At 44.4% G+C, this 20,869-nt stretch overlaps 1 protein-coding gene across 1 annotated transcript in view; it reads left to right on the top strand.

Moving 5' to 3' along the window:
* FYN (FYN proto-oncogene, Src family tyrosine kinase) overlaps positions 1-20,869 on the top strand; it is a 217,789-nt gene that overhangs the window by 179,091 nt on the left and 17,829 nt on the right. The window contains exons 8-11 of the mRNA XM_030199220.1: positions 4,202-4,357; positions 8,170-8,349; positions 17,585-17,661; positions 17,741-17,894. Coding sequence (XP_030055080.1) covers positions 4,202-4,357; positions 8,170-8,349; positions 17,585-17,661; positions 17,741-17,894 — 567 coding nt within the window. The remainder of the gene's footprint in view (positions 1-4,201; positions 4,358-8,169; positions 8,350-17,584; positions 17,662-17,740; positions 17,895-20,869) is intronic.

Below are 20,869 nucleotides of genomic sequence, written 5' to 3'. Positions count from 1 at the left end.
TTCTCACCTTCTCTGTGTTCATATTTGACTTATCCTTAGAGTCTATACCTGCTGTGTGCTCCACTATAGAATGGTCTGTTTTCACTCTTAAAACTGTATCAGCAGTAACTGTGTTCCACACAAAATAGGTTAATCTTATAACAAGGTGCTTATTTTATACAGACAACAGACAGGTCTATGTGCATTTATAAATCAGACTCTCTGGTAGTATACCAGTGTTCTTACATAACCACGTCCTTGTACTTGATGGGTGTTACTTCTAGAATACTGCACTTATGATATATTTAAGCTCCTGGAGTTTGTCCGTGTGTTTCTCCGAGGACAAGCAAGGCAGCTGGTCTTCACACATGGGTGATGCCATCCAAAAGAGCCCATGCAGAAACCTTTCTCCAGCACTTTTTGGGAATATCTCACTCCGCATTCACACCCATTCCCACCTGCCACTGTCATGCAGGACCTTTCTACAGAGCTGAAGGACCTTGTTTGAGCATTATGCTCACCTCCATTCTTTTCCTGCATGCAAGTCCTGTTGCTGTTGGTCTTTTTCCCCTGTGACTTCCCTCAGTTTTTCCTGCTGTTTCTGTGTTTTCTTTATTTTTTCTTTATTTTATTTTTATTGATTCGGCTCTATTAGGCTTCAATCTGGATATGATTTCAACTTCGAGTCGTTTGATTTTGCTGCAGCTGTTTTTAAAACAAATAGGAGAAAAGTTTTCTTCACCCAACGCATAATTAAACTCTGGAATTCGTTGCCGGAGAACATAGTGAAGGCGGTTAGCTTGGCAGAGTTTAAAAAGGGGTTGGACGGTTTCCTAAAAGACAAGTCCATAGATTGCTAGTAAATGGACTTGGGAAAAATCCACAATTTTGGGAATAATATGTATAAAATGCTTGTACGTTTGGGAAGCTTGCCAGGTGCCCTTGACCTGGATTGGCCGCTATCAGGGATAGGATGCTGGGCTCGATGGACTCTTGGTCTTTTCCCAGTATGGCATTACTTATGTACTTATATGTACTTATGTCCAAGAAGACAAAGGACCGTATCCATTATGGCTACCCATAACTGGGGCCCCACACTGCTTGGGACCTGACTATGATCCATCTCAATGTCTTGTGTCAAACAGGAAGATCTGAGATAGAGAGAAAAAGCAAGAGAAGCTTTCCAGCCTAGAAAAGGCCAGTCCATTGCTACTTGGAAGCATCAGTCTCATTGGCCTTGACTGGAGTCATGTCACAGATGTTCTTAATCAACCTCTCTATAGACCCCCGTGGGATCCTTCCACACGGAGGTGTACAGAGAGTTTGTTCTTTTACGATCTTGTGGACCGCCTCCCTGAATTCCAGTGACACCCCTTCCCATGGGTATCGCTGTTGGGGAGGCATCAGAAGGCGCAGTTCAAATCTTATCCCCATGACCACAGCTTTCTGCCTATTTGGATCTAAATGAATCTTTGGCCATTTATGTTCCCACATAAATTCTATGAAAATTCCCAAATCTGCTTTAGTGAGGGATCTTACTTGTGTGTGATATTTGGTAAGCCAGCTGACAGATAGAATATAAATGAAAACAGAGACAGAAACAGGGTAGATACAGAAATAATATTTTAATTCTCACCCAAATCAGGTCTTCAATTAGGTACATTCATCAGACAAATTCTGGATTCAACTGACCGGAGCTCTGCTTCCTGCGAGGCGTTGGGGAAACTTCCAACGATCTATCTGATGTCCATCTCTTATATAGTATCTGGTCCCAATACAAGTCTATGCAAAGGGACTTTTTTTTCCTAATCTTGCATAACCTCTGAATCATACTCAACTGCCGGTCAGGTGCCCACCTCTCCTTTCCGTTTTATTATTGCAAATTATTGTGCAATTTCCCTTTTTGTCAACAACTCCTTAGATACGGATATCCAAACATGGACAAATCTGTCTCATATCATCTTGTGATCTGGGTGCCATCTTATAAAGACAGACTCCATGTTATGAACCAAACTTTTATCATTTCTGTCTTTAATTTCTGCATCATATGTGTTACACTCAATTTGGAAGTTGCACCAGGTTTCATTAAGACTCACCAAGCAGTCCTGCTCTTGCAGGCTCTCTGCTATGAGGCCATCATCTGATTTTCAGGCCTAGTCAGTGCTTTTCAGCTGTTTAAACTATGTAACTTGGCCCACCACTATTCCAGTGGATAGGTCTCAAGCTAGAACACATATTAACACAGATCAGAATGTTAGCGCTGTGGTGATGTCAGTAGCCCACTTGAGGTCGGTCTTCATAGAAGATATTTGCAGTGCTGCAGCTTAGACTTCTGTCCATACATTGACCTCGCACTACTGTATGAAAAAGGTCTCCTGACATGACAGTAGGTTTGGCCACTCAGTCCTCCAGAATCCATTTGAGGATTAGAATCCAACTCCATCCCCCTTATTCCTTTTACTTTCAGATCAAGGCTGCCTCAAAAAAAAAAAAAAAAAAGTACACAATAGGCACATTGCATGGTGAGACATTTTCAAACGTTCTAGGAAAGTGCTGGAGGAAGGTTCTTGCACGGTCTCCATGTGTGAGGATTCCTCTCCTGCTATCCTTAGAAAACATCTGCTACAGGTAAGTAACTGCTTTACATACGGAATCGTCGTGTCAGTGTGAGCGCTTATTCTTATGCATGTACACATGTTTTATAAAATACAAATGTACATCACCTCTCCAACCCTGTTCCACCCAAAGTACACCCACAGCAACGTGGTTCACACAATTTGATATGACCCCATTTCTATGCATAAAGCCTACTTTACCCTTGATAAATACTTTGGGTCCAGTCGGCCTAATTAAGAGGGTGGCACCGTTAATTACCAGTTTCTGTAGCGCATACGTCCTTCCATGTCGTCCTGGATTTTGTCTGCATGTTGCTCTGTAAGTGAATGAAAACACTAGAGCAAATATTTTCTTAACTTAAAAAAAAGAGATAATTATGAGCTTTTTCTCCCCCTGTCTAAAGGGTCCTTTTACTAAGTTGTGGTAAAGCTAGGCCTTACTGTGCCCTTACATGGGTCTTTCCTGTGCGCTAAGGCCATTTTTACCATGTCCATAAAAGCCCTGATTATTTATTTTTTCCATTAATTAGTCGTGCGCTAACGCTGCCATTAGCACGTGGCTATTTTTTAAAAATTCCTTACCAATAACCTATTTTACAGGGCATAAGGACTCCTGCGCTAATGTAGATGTACTAACTGGCTAGCGCAGGAACGCCCACTCTCCACCCTGACACGCCCCCTCAAAAAAAATACAAACAGTTATTTAGTGTGTGGTTAGCTCGCACACATTCAGAAACTACCATGTGAAGCTGTGGTGCCCATTTTTTTGCTGCGTTAGGTAGCAAAAATTTGTGGGTAAAAAAAAAAACCACCAAGAGAAAAGTCAGTGAGTGCTTCCCGTTTTGATTCCTTGTACTGAAATTTGCCAGAACGGCCATTGCTGCTGTTTTCACTAAGTGATGGCCAGGGTTTCTGTGCTTTGCCGCTTTTACCGCCTTCTTGTTTCACATGTGCTGCTCTTTTTTTCCTTCCTTCTCATTCTGCCGCCTGCCTGCCTTCCTCCCATCAGAAAGAGCCGCCGGCCTCTGCTGTCGCTTGGTGGTTCCCTGCCACAAAGGGATGCCGCGGCTCGCTGACCTGTCTGTCAAAACCCGAGATGTCTGGGAGATCCCTCGCGAGTCCTTGCAGCTGATCAGGAGGCTGGGGAACGGGCAGTTTGGGGAAGTGTGGATGGGTATGGAGCAAAGCATCCTCCCAAAGTAACCTCTCCGTCTGGGGAGAATGAGAAAGATGGAAGGTGAAACTAGGGAGACAAGAGAGGGAAGCTGTGTTCCATGTTGCAAACCATGACAGCTGCCTTCACACGATTTTCCAGTAATATAACCTAGAGATCTGGGACTCGCATTGGTGCTGCAGAATCCAGGCTCCTTGCAGGACCGGACGACCTTTCATCGCAGCAAAATAAAAATAACCCAAGGATGAGCAGTGGAGACCACATGGGTCCCTTTATCTAAAACCAACAAATTCCCAGGTAGAAATGCCAGACAAGGAGCTGTATGAATGGATGCTCCAACCTGCATCACCTTCCATCTTTCTCTCTGCATGCACATCACCCAATTACAAGGATTCTCTATTTTATTTCTCTTTATTAATTTCCTTTCCTGTAGAGAAAGCCGATGGCTTGTGTTTTAACTTAACTGTGGTTGCCTCGAGTTACACACCACAAACAGTGGGATTGGCTAAGGACGCATGGGAGGTCGGGCGCCAGTCGCTGTCACTGGAACTGAAGCTGGGGCAGGGCTGTTTTGCGGAAGTGTGGTATGGTAAGGCAGACAACTCATTGCTCGCTGCGGGCATGTTCTTGGAGTCTCCAGTAAGAGTACCCCTGCTAGACACGGGGGGGCACTCCAAAAATGTTACATTGGTATTAAAAAGGAATGGAGTTTAAGGCTTCTTTTTATAACAGATAGACCTATCTAAACTTTTCAGTACTGCAGTGGCCTGAGAACCAGGGGAACTGGGTTCAGTTCCCACTGCAGCTCCTTATGACTCTGGGCAAGTCACTTAACCCTCCATTGCCCCAGGTACAAATAAGGACCTGTATATACTATGTAAACCGCTTTCAATGTAGTTGCAAAAACCTCAGAAAGGCGGTATATCAAGTCCCATTTCCCTTTCCCCCTTTCCCTTATGACATCACAATATCAGAAGTGAGCCAAGTATCGGGCAATCAAGCCATTGTGACATCACTGATGAGGTTGGCTCTTATTGGTGGAATGAGTGGAGGAGTAGCCTAGTGGTTAGTGCAGTAGACTTTGATCCTGGGGAACTGAGTTCGATTCCCACTGCAGCTCCTTGTGACTCTGGGCAAGTCACTTAACCCTCCATTGCCCCTGGTACAAATAGTACCTGTGTATACTATGTGAACCCACAGAAAGGCAGTATATCAAGTCCCATTTCCCCTTGGGTTTGATTCCCACTGCAGCTCCTTGTGACTCTGGGTAAGTCTCTTAACCCTCCATTGCCCCAGGCACAAATTAGCACCTGTATATAATATGTTAACCACTTTGATTGTATCAACAGACAGGCAGTATATCAAATCCCATTCCCTTCCGCCCCCTTCAATATTTAACTGGTTTCCAAAGATACAAAGAGGAGGCCTTTTCCATGTGAAAAAGCAATTCAAGGATGTAAAACTGGAAGAGGGAGATTCAGGGAAGGGGGCACATTTTTACTGAAAGGAGGGGTAGAAGCTTGGAATAGGCCCCCTATTGGAGGTGGTGGAAATTAATACTTTGGAAGAATGTAAGTCTGGGATGCATAGACGCTACAAAAGCCAAGTGGGAGAGCAGTAGATAAAAGAACTGGGGGGAGAGGGGGGGGGGGGGCTTGGCTATTGAAACCTGGAACGGTGGAGGGTGATAAAGTTGCAGCAAGCTCCTGAAAGAGAGGCAGTAAGATCATTTCGCCTGAAAGAGGAGTTAATTCTCCCATATAACCAGCAGGTGACGCCAACCTTCATATTGTGGGCTGCAAGCTGACTTGACTGTACTTCCAGCTAATTTCCTACAGGGGGTAAAGCTTGTAGGGTTGATAGCTGGAGGTGACCCTTAGTGCAGAGCTAGATCAGCGCAGGCAGACAGCTGGGAGATATCCTTATCCAGAGCAATGTGCCCTGGGACTGGTTCTTACCTTCTCACTGCACTCTCACCTTAATTTTCCTATAATGTGGGGTTGTTATAGCTGAGGACATTACATTTCTATGATTCTGCCACCTTAATCATTTTCATGTTCATATATTTGAGTGAATGGCTAAGAGAGAGTCACAGATCAAAAGCTTGCTTGTATATTCACGTACTTGGTATTCGAGACTGCCCCACACTGGTTTAATACTTTACTTACGGTATACAAAGGCACAAGGCGGTCAAATCCATCATGATCACCTTAATGAGGTGCAAAAACCCCTTAATCTTCCATGAAAGAATTTGGGCCCAAAAAATAGACATGCACTTACATGCCTGAAAGGAAGAAGAGGGGAAAAAAGGGTATACTGTTACACATGTACATATGTGTGTTAACCTCTTTGGATTCTGCCTGAGTACTGGACTTTTAACAGACTGAATTAATGGAGACCAATCAGTCGCAGTCCATCCCAGTAGACATTGAAAAGGCTCCTAGAGCCAGCATCCCATGCCCCTGGCACAGGCCAGGCAAATAATATTTGGCTACTTATAGCCCAGTGCTAGTAATAAGTAAACTGATACAATAGTTCATTACGGGAGATGCCAGGCTGCAGTTATGCATAAAACGTTTGCCATTTCAGTCATTAAATGGACAGAGTTATGTGTTTTTGACAGGGCTGTAGCTAAGAGCTCGCCAAAGCTGGAGATAACTTATTCATTTAAGCAGCATTATTCAGCCACAGAACAGATCATTTATCTATCCAAGTGGCACCACACCAGTGTTTCCCAAGTCCATTCCTGGAGTACCCCTTGCCAGTCAGGATATCCACAATGAATATTGTAAAGGAGTCTGCTTCCTCCGCTCTGGGTTGGGGCCGGCAGCCCGGTTAGGCTCACAGGTTTCCAGCAAAGAACCAGACTGCCATACGGACTTAGGACTAAAGTGCTTTATTCTCAATTCAGTTCCACTCTCAAAATTGAAATGCAGCTCAGAAACACGGTTCAGGCCGGGTTGAGAACTCCAGCCAATATTCAGTTCCTTAACAGTTCAGGCCCACTTCCTTTGCACTACCTTCCCCTCTCCCTCAGAAGGGCTCAGTCAAAGTTCAGCCTGCTGTTCTATACATCCCAATAATTCAACCCTTTTCAGAAACAGTCTCTTCAAAGGAAATCACTATTTAATGCCCCTGTCCTCTTCACAGCACCCAGGAGGACCCTGTACCAAACAGGGCTGGCAGCTTTCCTCCTATCTCACAGCACCACAATCCCTGTGGCCTCTCACACTGTCTTCATGTGCTGGACAGGGCTGCATTTACATTCTCACACTCCATGGCAGCTCACTCTTCCCCCCCCCCCCCCCCCCCCCCCCCCCAGGGAAGCTCCAGTGGCAGGCCCTTCCCGTCCTCCACCTACTCCATGGCAGCTTCTCTCCCCCTCTCACAGCTGGAGGGAATTATATACTGGCGATGCAGCTAAGGGACTGAGCTTCACCTTCCCTACTCCCTCTAGTGGTGAAGGGAGTAACTGGCTCCCCTAGCACTGAGTCACTGCTCCCCCTGCTGGGGTTGGAAATCCGCTCCACCCTTTTGGGGCTACCCTCCTCTCTCCTGCTTGCAAGGGCTTCTGGGACCCGTAGTTCAGGGATTAGCTGCTTCTCTGTGGGGCCCGAGTGCTAGCTTTGTCACAATATGCAAGAAAGAGATTTGCATATTATGGAGGTAGTGTACATAAATCAAGTTCATGCATATTCATTGTGGATAGCCTGAAAACCTGACCGGCAAGGGGTACTCCAGGACTGGACTTGGGAAACACTGCACTACAAAACCAGCAGGTACAACTTTTAAATGGATAATGAATTTCAGCAGCGCCACTCGGACACAGTATCACCGAGAATCCAGATGACTTGAAATGGATCATTTATGCACTGAAAGTTAGGCAGCAGCTGTCAGACTGAAAATGTACCTCTTGGTGTTTCTTCAGAAGGAGTCTAGCACTTTCCCTCTGAACTCCAGGCTCCAGAGTTTAGTGTCTGCCCCAGGTCCTGGTGTTTTGCTGTATTAATGAATACACTGCTTGCCTTTCAATCCCTTTGGGCTTGTAGTGAGAAACCCAAAAATCCACATCCCACATTCTGATTGCAAAGTGCACGAAAGATGTGGTTCAAGGCTGTCCTTCGCCTGTAAAGAACTGATGCACTGTGAACTGGACCTCACTGTTTATCTCCAAGAGGTTACTACTGCCGCACCCTTCTCGATCAGAAAAGTCCCTTGATGAAACACATCTCTTGTCTTTCATAGGTTCTGGACTGTATTTGCAGTAATGGCATGTTCAGGCATGGTCCAATTCACCCAAACGTCACTGCATGCTGATGCAAGGGAACCCTTGCTTTCTCTTTCATGACGCTCATATGTGCTGTGTACCCCCCTGACCTCATCTCTCTGCACCACATACAGGTACCTGGAATGGGAACACGAAAGTGGCCATTAAGACCCTTAAACCAGGCACAATGTCTCCCGAGTCGTTCCTGGAAGAGGCCCAGATCATGAAGAAGCTGAAACACGAGAAGCTGGTGCAGTTGTACGCTGTGGTATCAGAGGAGCCTATCTACATAGTCACCGAGTACATGAGCAAAGGTCAGAGGAACAGGGACAGACTCCGTCATGCATCTGTGGGGCATATACAGTATATGCGACTGTGTATGAGAGAGTGCATATGTTTGTCTGTACCACGTGTGTGTCTCTATGCATGCATGTCTGAGAGAGTGCATATCTGTATGTATATGTGTCTATCTCATGTGTGTGTGTGTATAAGAATGATATCTCTATGTATATATGTCTATGTATGAGTGTCCGTCAGAAAATACATATCTGTACATGTTTGTACCTCATATTATCTCTGTGTGTGTATGAAAAAACATACATATTCATTTGTATATATACCTGTATCTTGTGTGTGTCTCTATCCAGCTTATTTTCGAAGGAGATCGCCGGCCATCTTCCGACACAAATCGGGAGATGGCCGGCCACCTCCTGAAGCTGGCCAAATCGGTATAATGGAAAGCCAATTTTGGTCGGCGCCAACTGCATTCCATCGCAGAGCCGGCCAAATTTCAAGGCAGGGTACAGAAGGCGGGACGGGGGCTGGACGGGGCATGGTTACAAGATGGCCGGCTTCACCCGATAATGGAAAAAAGATGGCTGGCTCTGACAAGCATTTCACCGGCTTCATTTGGTCCATTTATTTTTAGCACCAAGTCTCAAAAAATTCAGGTGTCTTTCTGTGTATGCATGTGTGTATGAGAATGTGCTTATCTGTATGTATATATGCATGTATCTTGTGTGTGACTCTATGTAAGCATGTGTGTAAGTGAGAGTACATATCTGTTTGTATATACACCTGTATCTCATGTGTGTAACTATGCATGTGTGGTTGTATGTGACAAGGGCATATCTGTATTTCGTGTGTTTCTCTATCCATGTATGTTTGTATATGAAATTGCATATATGTCTATGTCTTGTATGAGTCTCTATATATGCATGTGTGTGTGGAAGAATGCATATCTGTATCTATATGTCTGTAATTCAGGTGTCTTTCTATGTTTGCATGTGTGTATGAGAATGTGCTTATCTGTATGTATATATGCATGTATCTTGTGTGTGACTCTATGTAAGCATGTGTGTAAGTGAGAGTACATATCTGTTTGTATATACACCTGTATCTCATGTGTGTAACTATGCATGTGTGGTTGTATGTGACAAGGGCATATCTGTATTTCGTGTGTTTCTCTATCCATGTATGTTTGTATATGAAATTGCATATATGTCTATGTCTTGTATGTGTCTCTATATGCATGTGTGTGTGGAAGAATGCATATCTGTATCTATATGTCTGTAATTCAGGTGTCTTTCTATGTTTGCATGTGTGTATGAGAATGTGCTTATCTGTATGTATATATGCATGTATCTTGTGTGTGACTCTATGTAAGCATGTGTGTAAGTGAGAGTACATATCTGTTTGTATATACACCTGTATCTCATGTGTGTAACTATGCATGTGTGGTTGTAAGTGACAAGGGCATATCTGTATTTCGTGTGTTTCTCTATCCATGTATGTTTGTATATGAAATTGCATATATGTCTATGTCTTGTATGTGTCTCTATATATGCATGTGTGTGTGGAAGAATGCATATCTGTATCTATATGTCTGTAATTCAGGTGTCTTTCTATGTTTGCATGTGTGTATGAGAGTGTGCATATCTGTATATATTCCTGTATCTTGTGTATGTTTCTCTATGTAAGCGTGTGTATATGTGAGAGTGCATATTTGTTTGTTGCATTTGTATCCCACAATGTGGCTTATATTGTTCCGTCATGGCGATCGCCATTTCCGGAGTGAGAGATACAAGTGGTATTACATTAAAGATCATGATTGACATAGTAGATTAAGCAGTCAAGTATAAGGAGTTCATATTCGGAGTAAGAGGTAGGGTGGTATTGCGTTAATGTTCATTCGTGGTAGAGTATACTGTAGGGTGTAAATAGATATTACTTAGGATAATAATTACCCACTGGTTACTTATTCCAAGGTTCCTAGCTCAGCCTAGGGGTATATTATTCGGGAACCTTGGTGCTGGCACCCTGCCACTGTTTGTTCCCCGCCAAAGAACAGAAGCCACGTCACAGATAATATATTATTATTTATTGTAGGTGAGAAAAATAGAAACACTCTGCAATAGCTTATATGCAATATAATATCTCTTACTGATATGCACACTAACAAAATATATTTTCTAACTACACTCTGATTATCCTGAGACTACGAACAGTAATGATTAGAACGGTACAAATGATATCCTAATGATCCTTATGAAAACTTATTACATCTTATGCAAAATACACATTAGCAGCTTTCCCTGACCAAGAGCTGACATAAACCAGTCGTACTTAGATAAAACCACTGCCTAACCCCAGACTAGGAAATATATCACTGTGATCTCACCACGCTGTCCTGATGACGGCTGCAGACGAGACCGGAGCTGATTTCCCCAAAGACGCTATCTCAGCTGTCTGTGTCTTAGATGTAGTGCAGGTCTTTCTCAGCAAGCAAGCAGGTTTCCGTCTCGCCGTTGGTTTTCAGAGCCAATATCTCTGCCACAGGTATTTGCACCAGTTATGCAGGTCACAAGGCTGGTATCATACAGTCTCTAGCTCACCCCGAGCCTTGTTGGATTTCTCAGGTCCTTACCAGGTACTCCTCCTCCGAGGGTCTCCGACTAACTAACTTCTCCCACTCTTCCCGCGTTCTTCCAGACCTCCCGGTCAGGTGATAGCCCGGACCAATTATGATCACGTACAGTCCAGTATATGGGCAAGAAGAGTTCTTTGTTTTGTGACCTTGGAGATGGTAACTTCTGGTGCCATGAGTATGACTCCCTTCCCAGCTTCTCAGAGATAGAAGGGGGATGGTTGGAACACAGAATGTCCTTGGCTTCAGCAAGCCTGTCAGTGATTTTCCACAAGCTGAAGCTGGATCTTGCTGACACAGAGGTGTGCAGGTCAGAGGGTTGCAGCAGCCATCTTATTGTACCAAGATGTCATAGGCTTGTATAGGCCAAGACCAGCTTATGTAAGATCACAGGGAAATGCCCCTACAATATCTTGGTAGTCGAGTATAGAGAGTGAGGTTTTCTCCAGTTCAGGCTTGGGTTTCGTTGTCTGGTAATTAGGATGGATCATTGTGGTATGCCTTGTTGAACAGGCTGGTCTTCAGTGATCTCCGAAAGTTAGTTAGGTCACGCATTTTTTTCACGGCGAGTGGTAATGCATTCCATAGCTGTGTGCTTATGTAGGAGAAGCTGGATGCATATGTTAATTCGTATTTTAGTCCTTTGCAGCTGGGGTAGTGGAGATTCAGGAATGTGCATGCTGATCTTTTAGTGTTCCTGGGTGGTAAGTCTATGAGGTCTGACATGTAGACCGGGGCCTCTCTGTAAATGATTTTATGAACCAGAGTGCAGATTTTGAACGTAATACGTTCTTTAAGTGGGAGCCAGTGTAGTTTTTCTCTTAGGGGTTTGGCACTTTCGTATTTCGTTTTTCCAAATATGAGTCTGACTGCTGTGTTTTGGGCTGTTTGGAGTTCTATATCTGTTTGTATATATATATTGGCAATGTGCCATCTGTTAAACATGAGAATATAAAACTTATAACATTGTGTAACCTTGTAGTGATTGTTCAAGCATTGATCAGACAGGGATTAAGGGCACAATGCAATGTTTAGTAGTCCCGAGGAGGCAAAGAGCATTCAGCAACTAGGTTGACATTCTGCTTGAGTGATCTTGATGGGAGGGTCTGCAAAAGAGGGGAGAAGCCTGGCTAATGGAGTGGTGTGGGGATTTATTTGTGGTAAATTTTTACTGGATGAGGAAGAGGTTGTGGAGAAAGGAAATTGCAGGTTCCATATTGATTATCCTGTGACAGTGACAAATTATTGGGTCAGATAGGCTTTTAACATTTTCTGAAATTTTAGGTAGTCAGTGATATTTCTAATGTTAGGTGGTAGTGCATTCCAGGTCTTGTTGAGTGATACGAGAAACAAGTGGAATATATAGATTTATATCGTATTCCTGGTGCGAGTACCTGCTGTGGTGTTCCTCGGTGGAAGGTCAATCAGTGTTTTGAGATATTCTGGGGATAGTCCTTGAAGAATCGTGAAGACAAGCATTGTAATCTTGAAGATAGTCCTGGCTTTTAAGTGAAGTGCTTGTAGTAGGGGGGAGGGCCTATGGTAGTGTGAACATCTGAAAATCAGTCAAGCCGCTGTATTTTCTATTGTTTATAGTTTTTTTAGGCTCAGTTACTTGCATCCTGTGTATAACCTGTTGCAGTAATCTCGTTGGGATAGTATTAGAGTTTGGACCAAGAGCCAGAATGTGGATATAGGGAAGAAGTTCCTGATTCTTCTTAGTTTCCAAAGCAACCTGAAAGTTTTTATGGTGACTGCTGCAATCTGATCATCAAATGTCAGGTTTTGGTCGAATGTCACGCCTAGTATTTTCAGGTTTCATTCTAGGGGGAAAGTGACTTGGCCGATTGTGAAGTGTCTGCAGGTTGATGACTGGAAAGGGCTTGACATAACTAGGAATTTAATCTTTTCTTTGTTTAGTTTTAGTTTGAATGTTGAGGCCCATGTCTCCATGATGTCTAGGCTATTTTGGACCATATATATGATGTCTGTTAGGTCTCCTGAGAAGGGGATATAGATTGTGACGTTGTTGGCATAAATATGTGCTTTTAGGCCGTTGTATTAAAGGTTGCTTCCAAGAGGAGCCATCATGATGTTGAATAGTGTTGAGGATAGAGGAGATCCTTGTGGTATACCACAGCCTGGGGACCAAGGTGGAGATACATGGCTTGGCTGTTTTGACTTAGTATGATCTTGATTTGAGAAAACTGGAGAACCATCACAACTCTGGCTTGCCAAGTCCTATGCGATCCAGGAGGCAGATGAGAGTGTTGTGGTCCACTACGTCAAAGGCGCTGGGTAAGTTGAACTGAAGTTCTAGGACTTTATTACCTTTGTCAATCTCCAGTTTTATGTCATTTACTAAGGAGATGAGTATTGATTCTGTGCTGTGGTGTGGTCTGAAGCCTGATTGGGAGTAATGCAGGATTGAGTATGCCGATAGGTATTCCATCAACTGTTGGGTAACCAGTCCTTCTATGACTTTGACTAGCAATGGGATGGAGGCAACCGGTCTGAAGTTGGTGACGTCATTTAGCTTGATTAGGGTGTTTTTTGGGATGAGGGTCAGCATTATATTGCCTTTCGTCACAGGGAAGCTCACTGTTCATAAGGAGAAGGAGATGTATACGGTTAGTAAGTCTGTGAACCAAGCTGGGGTGTCTCGCAATAGGTAGGAGGAGCATTCGTCTAGTTTACAATGAGATTTGGCATATTTCCTTTGGGAGTTGAGGACTTCTGTTGTTGTAGGTATGGTGAATGAGTTCCAGGATTTGTTGGTGTGTGTGGTTTCATATTGGATTTCCAGGGAGTCTAGGTAGTTTTCTAGGGGTGTGGAGGGAGACTGGCTCTGATGTTGGCCAGTTTTTTTTTTTTAAATATGTGGCTAGGTTATTTGCATTAGGTGAGTTGGCATTTGAGGTTGTCACGTTTCGTGTGTTCAGGAAGTTATCAACTAGTCCATATAGTTTTTTGATGTTGGGTTGGCCTGAGCCTATGTAGGTGTCATAAAATTTCAGTTTTGCTTGGTTGATGATCTTTTTGTAAGTTCTGATTGCTTGCTTCCAGATGGTCTTGTTTTCTAGAGTAGGTTCTTTGATGCATTTTCTCTCAGTTGCCTACAGTGCTTTTTGACGGCGAGTGTCTCACTGTTGAACCGTGGAGAATTTTTGGTTGTGCGTTTGGATTTCATTTGCAGTTGCAGTGTCATATAGAGTGCCTTTGCTTAATTGGTCTCCAGAATTGAGGAATTCCATTGAATCTGATGGTGGCATGTTGAAATTTTGGTCCAGAAGTTGGTGGGTAGTATCTTTCCTCTAGAGGGGAGCTTGGGTGGTCATGCTGTTATTTTCCTGTGTGTGTCTTCCTTTCTCTAGTTGAGTGTAAAGTTGAGTTTGCTGTGATCCAATCATGGGACAGGTATCCATGAAGTGTGGGACATCTGTAGGTCATCCTGGTTTGTGTATTTGTAAGTGAATAGGTCGAGGAGATGGCCTTAGCAGTGGGTTGGGTTATTATAGGATAAGGTGAGGTCCCAAGATGACAACTTCTTGAGTATAGGGATCCTTTGGGTCTTCCAGATGGAGATTGATATCGTCTAGTAGTAAAACATTAGAGTATGATGCACTTATGTTCGCAATGAAGTTGGTGAAGTCATCTCTTGTTTAGGCCCAGCTGCCCGGTGGTCTATAGAAAAATGTGCAACACAGGTTGTCCGCTAGAGCAGGGTCATTTATGATGAATGCGAGTATTTCTAAAGATGATGTAATGAGGTTAGAGATCTTGGTTACATTAAGGGATGATTTGTATATGACAGCTAGACCTATACCTTTTTTTGAGGGCCCTGTCAGGTGGATGATTTTGTAGCCCTGGGGACATAAATCATTTATTATGGGATTCTCACTGTCACGGATCCATGTCTCTGCAATCAGAGCTAGTCCTAGGTTTTCCATCCATGATCTTATGATTTCCCATTTATGATTTCCCATTTATGATTTAGCCACTAAGCGTGTGTATATGTAGGCCATTGGAATAGGTAAGTAGAAATGCAGATAGTAGTCCATGCGGGTGGTAGTTATCAATTGGTGTTTGACAGTATGTGGGCTTCTTTGGTGCTGTTTTAGGATTCTCACTCTGGTGGTTTGGTAGAAAGAGTGAGGGTAACGGATATATAGGTGATCTCTTACTCCTTGCTCTGTATTCATGGTTGTTGGTTCAGACCCCAACAGATAGGTGATAACCCTGGTGAAGTAGGATAGGGATTTGGGCTTGAGGGCTATGAGACCAGGTTTGGGCATTGGATAATCATGAGATCAGTAAAAGGTATAGGAGATATCTTTGTAGGGATGCCATTAATATTCTGGTAGCTAGTGGTTCTTCTATGCTGTTGTGGGGGTTGAGTTTACCTTGGCTTCCTTATGTAGTTTGTGATGTTCGTGGAGTTATCCACAGTGATCACCTATTTTCCCTGATGGGCCTGTAGGTTTAGGTTAAAACATATCTGTGGTGTACTGTTGGGGATGGGGCAGTGTGCTGGTTTGTGCGCAGGTGTGGTTAGATAATGGGTGAAGAGTGGTTGGTGGGTTAAGAGGTGAAGGGACTTGCGACTGAGAGCTCTAGAGGTTTGCGGCCTGTAGATGGTGAGGGGTAATGGGATTTGTGTTAGAAAGATTGAAATTAAAGAATTTTGCAGTGTCCAACTAATCTCCCTTGTTTGGGGTCCACTGGCAGAGTGAAGATTCTGGTGTTGTGTAGGTATTGGCCTTATCACTGCTGCCACAGGCTGGGCTGGGTCGTGATTCTAGGATCTGCAGCAGGCTCAGTCTACTTTTCTTGGGAGTTGAGTTTTTTTTCTATTCTATTATCCGGCTGGGGGTAGGAGTGATTTGAGCAAGCATGGTTCATGCATTTGCCTTGTTTCTTCAGTGTTCACTTTCCCTCTGGCGTTCTTGGGTTAGTCAGCCATCAGCGTGTACTGCTGCAGCTATTCATGTGGGTACTACCACTGGTAGGGCTGCCTGCACAGATGTCGGCTCGGTTGGTGGTGTTGGGTTCACTCAGTCACACGTGCAAGAACTTCTGAAAATGGGGTGTGTACTTTTCAGGGGATCCCAGAGGTTGAATAGACCATGCCGGGATTCGACAGCAGTTGGCCTAATCACGGTGTGTCTAGGGTCATGAGGATAATGGTTCAAGTTCTCCGTTCTTCAACCATGTAGCCCCTTACTGCCACGTGCATGTGGCTAAAGTGCCTTGTCTCACTAGCGCTACGGCTGTACAAGCCAGGATGAGGCCGGATCATTTGGCGCAGCTCCCAGTGGTCTAATGAGGGGTGGCTTCAGCTTCTTGGATCCACGGCTGGTCCAAAACCTCTCTCCCGGTTGGGTTCAAGGCTCTCGTCCTGATCCAGACACTCTCATGACTTGCTGACGGCCCTGGGAGGAGGCTTGGATAGACAGGGCTCAGACTCTTGCTGTGAGTGCCTCATGGGTGTTGGTTCCGATGTGAGGTGGCAGTATGTGGAGGCCTGATGGGCTGGAGGTAGCGGTTGTTCCGCATTGCCGCCCAATCCAAACCTCACATTAGGGCGGAGGAGCAGGTCTTATGATTCTGAACATGATCGATTGGAGGCCTGTTCGTTGGATGCCACGAAGGCGGGTTTATTCAGCGGGGTCGTAGGAGCTGACCATGATGTAGCTATCTAGTCGGCGTCCATTTTCTAAATGTTCATTGAACTGTGCAGATTAAATTGTATTTATTTAATGGGATTTATTAACTGTCTTTATGAAGAGGAGAGGAGTTGCCAAACCAGGGGAGTAGAACCATGGGTTGTCACCACAGGAGGAGGCCAAGGACAGGAACATGCACTGGGCATATGTGAGGACTCAGGGCACCAGTGAATATAGAGTTACCTTATCCCCATTGTTTCCAGGATTTATGCCCTCTGCTTGCTCCCTACCCCCCTGCTCCCACATCTGCCTCCTGCCTTACCACCCTCTCCCTCCCCTGCCATCCTCCACACCATCCTCCCCTGCCTCCCTTGCTTATACATGTGCTGCTCCTTTAAAAGTGTAGGCCTGGGGCAGCTCAGGGGAAAGCTGCAGAAGGAGTTCCTTGGAGTGGAGGCCCAGCATAGCTCAATATTATATCAGAGATGGGGAGGAAGCAGAGGTTGAGCAGCAGAGCCCACGTTTTTATTGTCTCCACAACCACTGCTGATTCCTCTTCCCTCCCTGTGCCGGCACCACAAAACTCATGTTCAAAACTTGTAGGCTGCCGCTTTCAGTAAGCTGCTCTTACTGCTTTGCAATTGATTTTTGATTTGTTGCAGTCTTTTTCTGGGTATTGAAGTTAAGTTGACTGGTCTGGAAGTCCCTGAGTCCTCCTTTTCCTCTCTTTGAAGACAGGCGGATTTGCTCCTTGTTCTTTTCCAAATCTCTGAAACCTCGCTCCCCCCCTCCCCCCATTTCCCAAAGATAATTACCCAGTGATAAGTTGTGAAGCCCAAGGGCTACCCATTTTTTTTCCAACATCATCAAAACTTGTAACAGATTTACAGAAAAAGTCCATCTAGGGCTCCTGGAACCTGCTTTCTAAACTGCTGCCTGTGTTTGCTTTCTGTTCAGGAAGTTTGCTAGATTTTCTGAAAGATGGAGAAGGGCGAGCCCTCAAGTTACCCAATTTGGTGGACATGGCAGCTCAGGTAGGTGCAGACATCCTTCTCTCCACACAGGGCCTGAGAGTCTTCCTTCACCCTAAGCATGCTTTGTCTCCCTCTGCAGGTGGCAGGGGGTATGGCCTACATCGAGCGCATGAACTATATCCACCGGGACCTGCGCTCCGCAAACATCCTTGTAGGGAACGGCCTCATTTGCAAGATTGCAGACTTTGGACTGGCAAGATTGATTGAGGATAATGAGTACACCGCACGGCAAGGTAATGAATGCAAAGTGTATTGGAAAGTCTGAAAATCATCAGTGCATCTAGGGTGATAAACTTGGCAGGATAATTAACTTCATATGTCTGTCTACAGGGGGTTTAATTTGAACTCTGACACAGAATGCAATGTTCTCCTGACATTCTCAATGTACCTTGGGAAATGTAGTTGAATAGACTGCATTTTCTATTGTAAATATAGCCACCCAGACTGTATTACAAATAGTGCTCAATAACTTGTAATTTTTATGCTGTTTATTATTGTATATTCCGCTGACTGTATGAAATTTTATTGGATTTTTTCTTTTCTTTTATAATTTAATTTTGATTATGTAAACTTCTTAGATGATTTAATTTGATGAGCAATAAATCAAATAAATGTGAAACTTGATTGGCAGATCAGAAATAGGATCAATGATTATAAATGATGACACACTAAAAAGATACTAATCCGCAAGCGAACCTTTTCCGGAGACGGGAAGGTGGTAGAACTAGAGGACATGAATTGAGGTTGAAGGGGGGCAGACTCAGGAGTAATGTCAGGAAGTATTTTTTCATAGAAAGGGTGGTAGATACGTGGATTGCCACCCCCCCTCCCCCGTGGGAGGTGGTGGAGATGAAAACGGTAATGGAATTCAAACATGCATTGCATAAACACAAAGGAATCCTGTTTAGAAGGAATGGATCCACGGAATCTTAGTGGAGATTAGGTGGTGACGCTGGTAATTGGGAAGCAGAACGGTCTACGCCCTGATCGTGACTGAATAGATAGGGATGGGCTGGAGTGTAAATTTTAGGGGGTTTTGACGTTAGCTTCAGAACTTAGTACAAGAACAGTGCTGGACAGACTTCTATGGTCTGTGCCCTGGGAATAGAAAGGACAAATCAAACTCGGGTATACAAATAAAGTATCACATACCATGTAAATGAGTTTATCTTGTTGGGCAGACTGGATGAACCGTACAGGTCAATCAGTAGCAACATTCCATGCTACCAATCCCAGGGCAAGCAGTGGCTTCCCCATGTCTGTCTCAATAGCAGACTATGGACTTTCCCTCCAGGAACTAGTCCAAGGCTCTTTAAAACCCAGATACGCTAACCACTGTTACCATATCCTCTGGCAACGAGTTCCAGCATTTTAACTATTCGTTGAGTGAAAAAATATTCCCTCCTATTTGTTTTAAAAGTATTTCCATATAACTTAATTGAGTGTCCCCTAGTCTTTGTACTTCTTGAAAGAGTAAAAAATCAATTCACTTTTAACTGTTCTACATCTCTCAGGATTTTATTGACCTCAATTTTATCTCTTTTCCAAAAGCAATAGACAAATGTAGCAGTAGAAACATTCAAATAACAATACAAAGTAGGGCATAGTAATAACCCTTACAATGACAACACAAAACGTATTCATTTCATTTACACTAATTTTTAACTAATGACAATTTCAGTAAAGCAGTACAGACTTATTATCAGGGGTGTAGCTACGTGGGGCCAAAGGGGCCTGAGCCCCCGTAGATTTGGCCCTGGACCCCCTGCCGACGACCCTCTCGACCCCCCTCCCGCTGCCAACCCGCCATCGCCGTCTGCTACCTTTGCTGGCTGGAGAACCCCAACCCCCGCCAGCCAAGGTCCTCTTCTTCCTTCGTTCTGTTTCTGAGTCTGACATCAGCAAAGGTAGGCAACGGCGGGGAAGGGTTGGCGGCGGGAGGGGGGTCGAGAGGGTCGGCGGCGTGGGGGTCAAAGTTAGTTGTGGCAGCGGCGGCGGGAGGGGGGGATTTGGCAATGGCGGGGGGGGGGGCTAAAATGTACCCCCTCACATCGGGCTCTGGACCCCCCTCCCATCGAAGTCTGGCTACGCCCCTGCTTATTATTACACCGCAATTTGATTATTGCAATGCCTTCGATATAGGTATTAAAAATATGAAAAACACCTCCCTGGTGTGTCTGTCCCAGGAATAATAATACAAAATAAAAGTGATGTGAGTGGAGTGCAGGGGCGTAGCCAGACAACAGATTTTAGGTGGGCCTAGGCAAGAATTGGGTGGCACCAAGTATTCTCTCTCCCCACCCCGCCCCCCCCCAAAAAAAAAAACAAATTATCTCAGCTTGTGGGAAAACCCTTCTTTCTACCTTGGAAGCAGGCATGCACTGAAAACTGAGCATGCGCAGGTGCCGGTGTCGTGGAGCGTTTTTCAGCTGGCGGAGCTTGGGATTCCCACCAGTTACCACTAAACATGTGCTATTGTTGGGTGGGCCTGAGCCATAAATGGGTGGGCCCTGGCCCACCCAAGCCCACCTGTGGCTACGCCAGTGGACCCTCAGAATTATTCAGCCAAACCAGTGGTTCAGAGAGCCACATTCCATGAAGATGTTTCAAACAGGCTCAAGTAAACATCAGGAGGTCCTATTCACTTTTGTGTGTCCGTCAACCCCATGAAAAATAGAAAACAACTCAAATGACACAAGTCCACAATTTCTCCAAAGAGACTGAGCAGCCATTTATGTATTCCAACTAAAACTCAATACAGAAAAAACACACTGTCTCATCCCAATACAATACATGCAAACCCACAAACATTAACACCCCAGGATACACCTGAAAATTCTTGGAGTAACAATCGACCGTAACCTATCACTAGAGAGCCAAGTGAAATCCACCATAAAGAAAATGTTTTTCTCAATGTGGAAACTCAAACGCGTAAAACCATTCTTCCCGAGGGAACTATTTCGTAACCTGGTACAGTCCGTGGTATTAAGCCAAGCAGGATACTGTAATGGAATCTATGCGGGATGCAAGGATCAAATCATAAAGAAACTTCAGACCGCCCAAAACACAGCAGCCAGGCTTACATTTGGAAAAACACGTTTTGACAGCGCCAAATCACTCAGAGAAAATCTGCACTGGCTACCAATCAAAGAACGCATCACCTTCAAAATCTGCACAACTGTTCACAAAATTATTTACAGCGAGGCAC

The sequence above is a fragment of the Microcaecilia unicolor genome, chromosome 3 (assembly GCF_901765095.1).
Source record: "Microcaecilia unicolor chromosome 3, aMicUni1.1, whole genome shotgun sequence".
NCBI lineage: Eukaryota > Metazoa > Chordata > Amphibia > Gymnophiona > Siphonopidae > Microcaecilia > Microcaecilia unicolor.
Note: the sequence above shows the minus strand (reverse complement) of the source record. Positions and strands in the feature narration are given on the sequence as shown.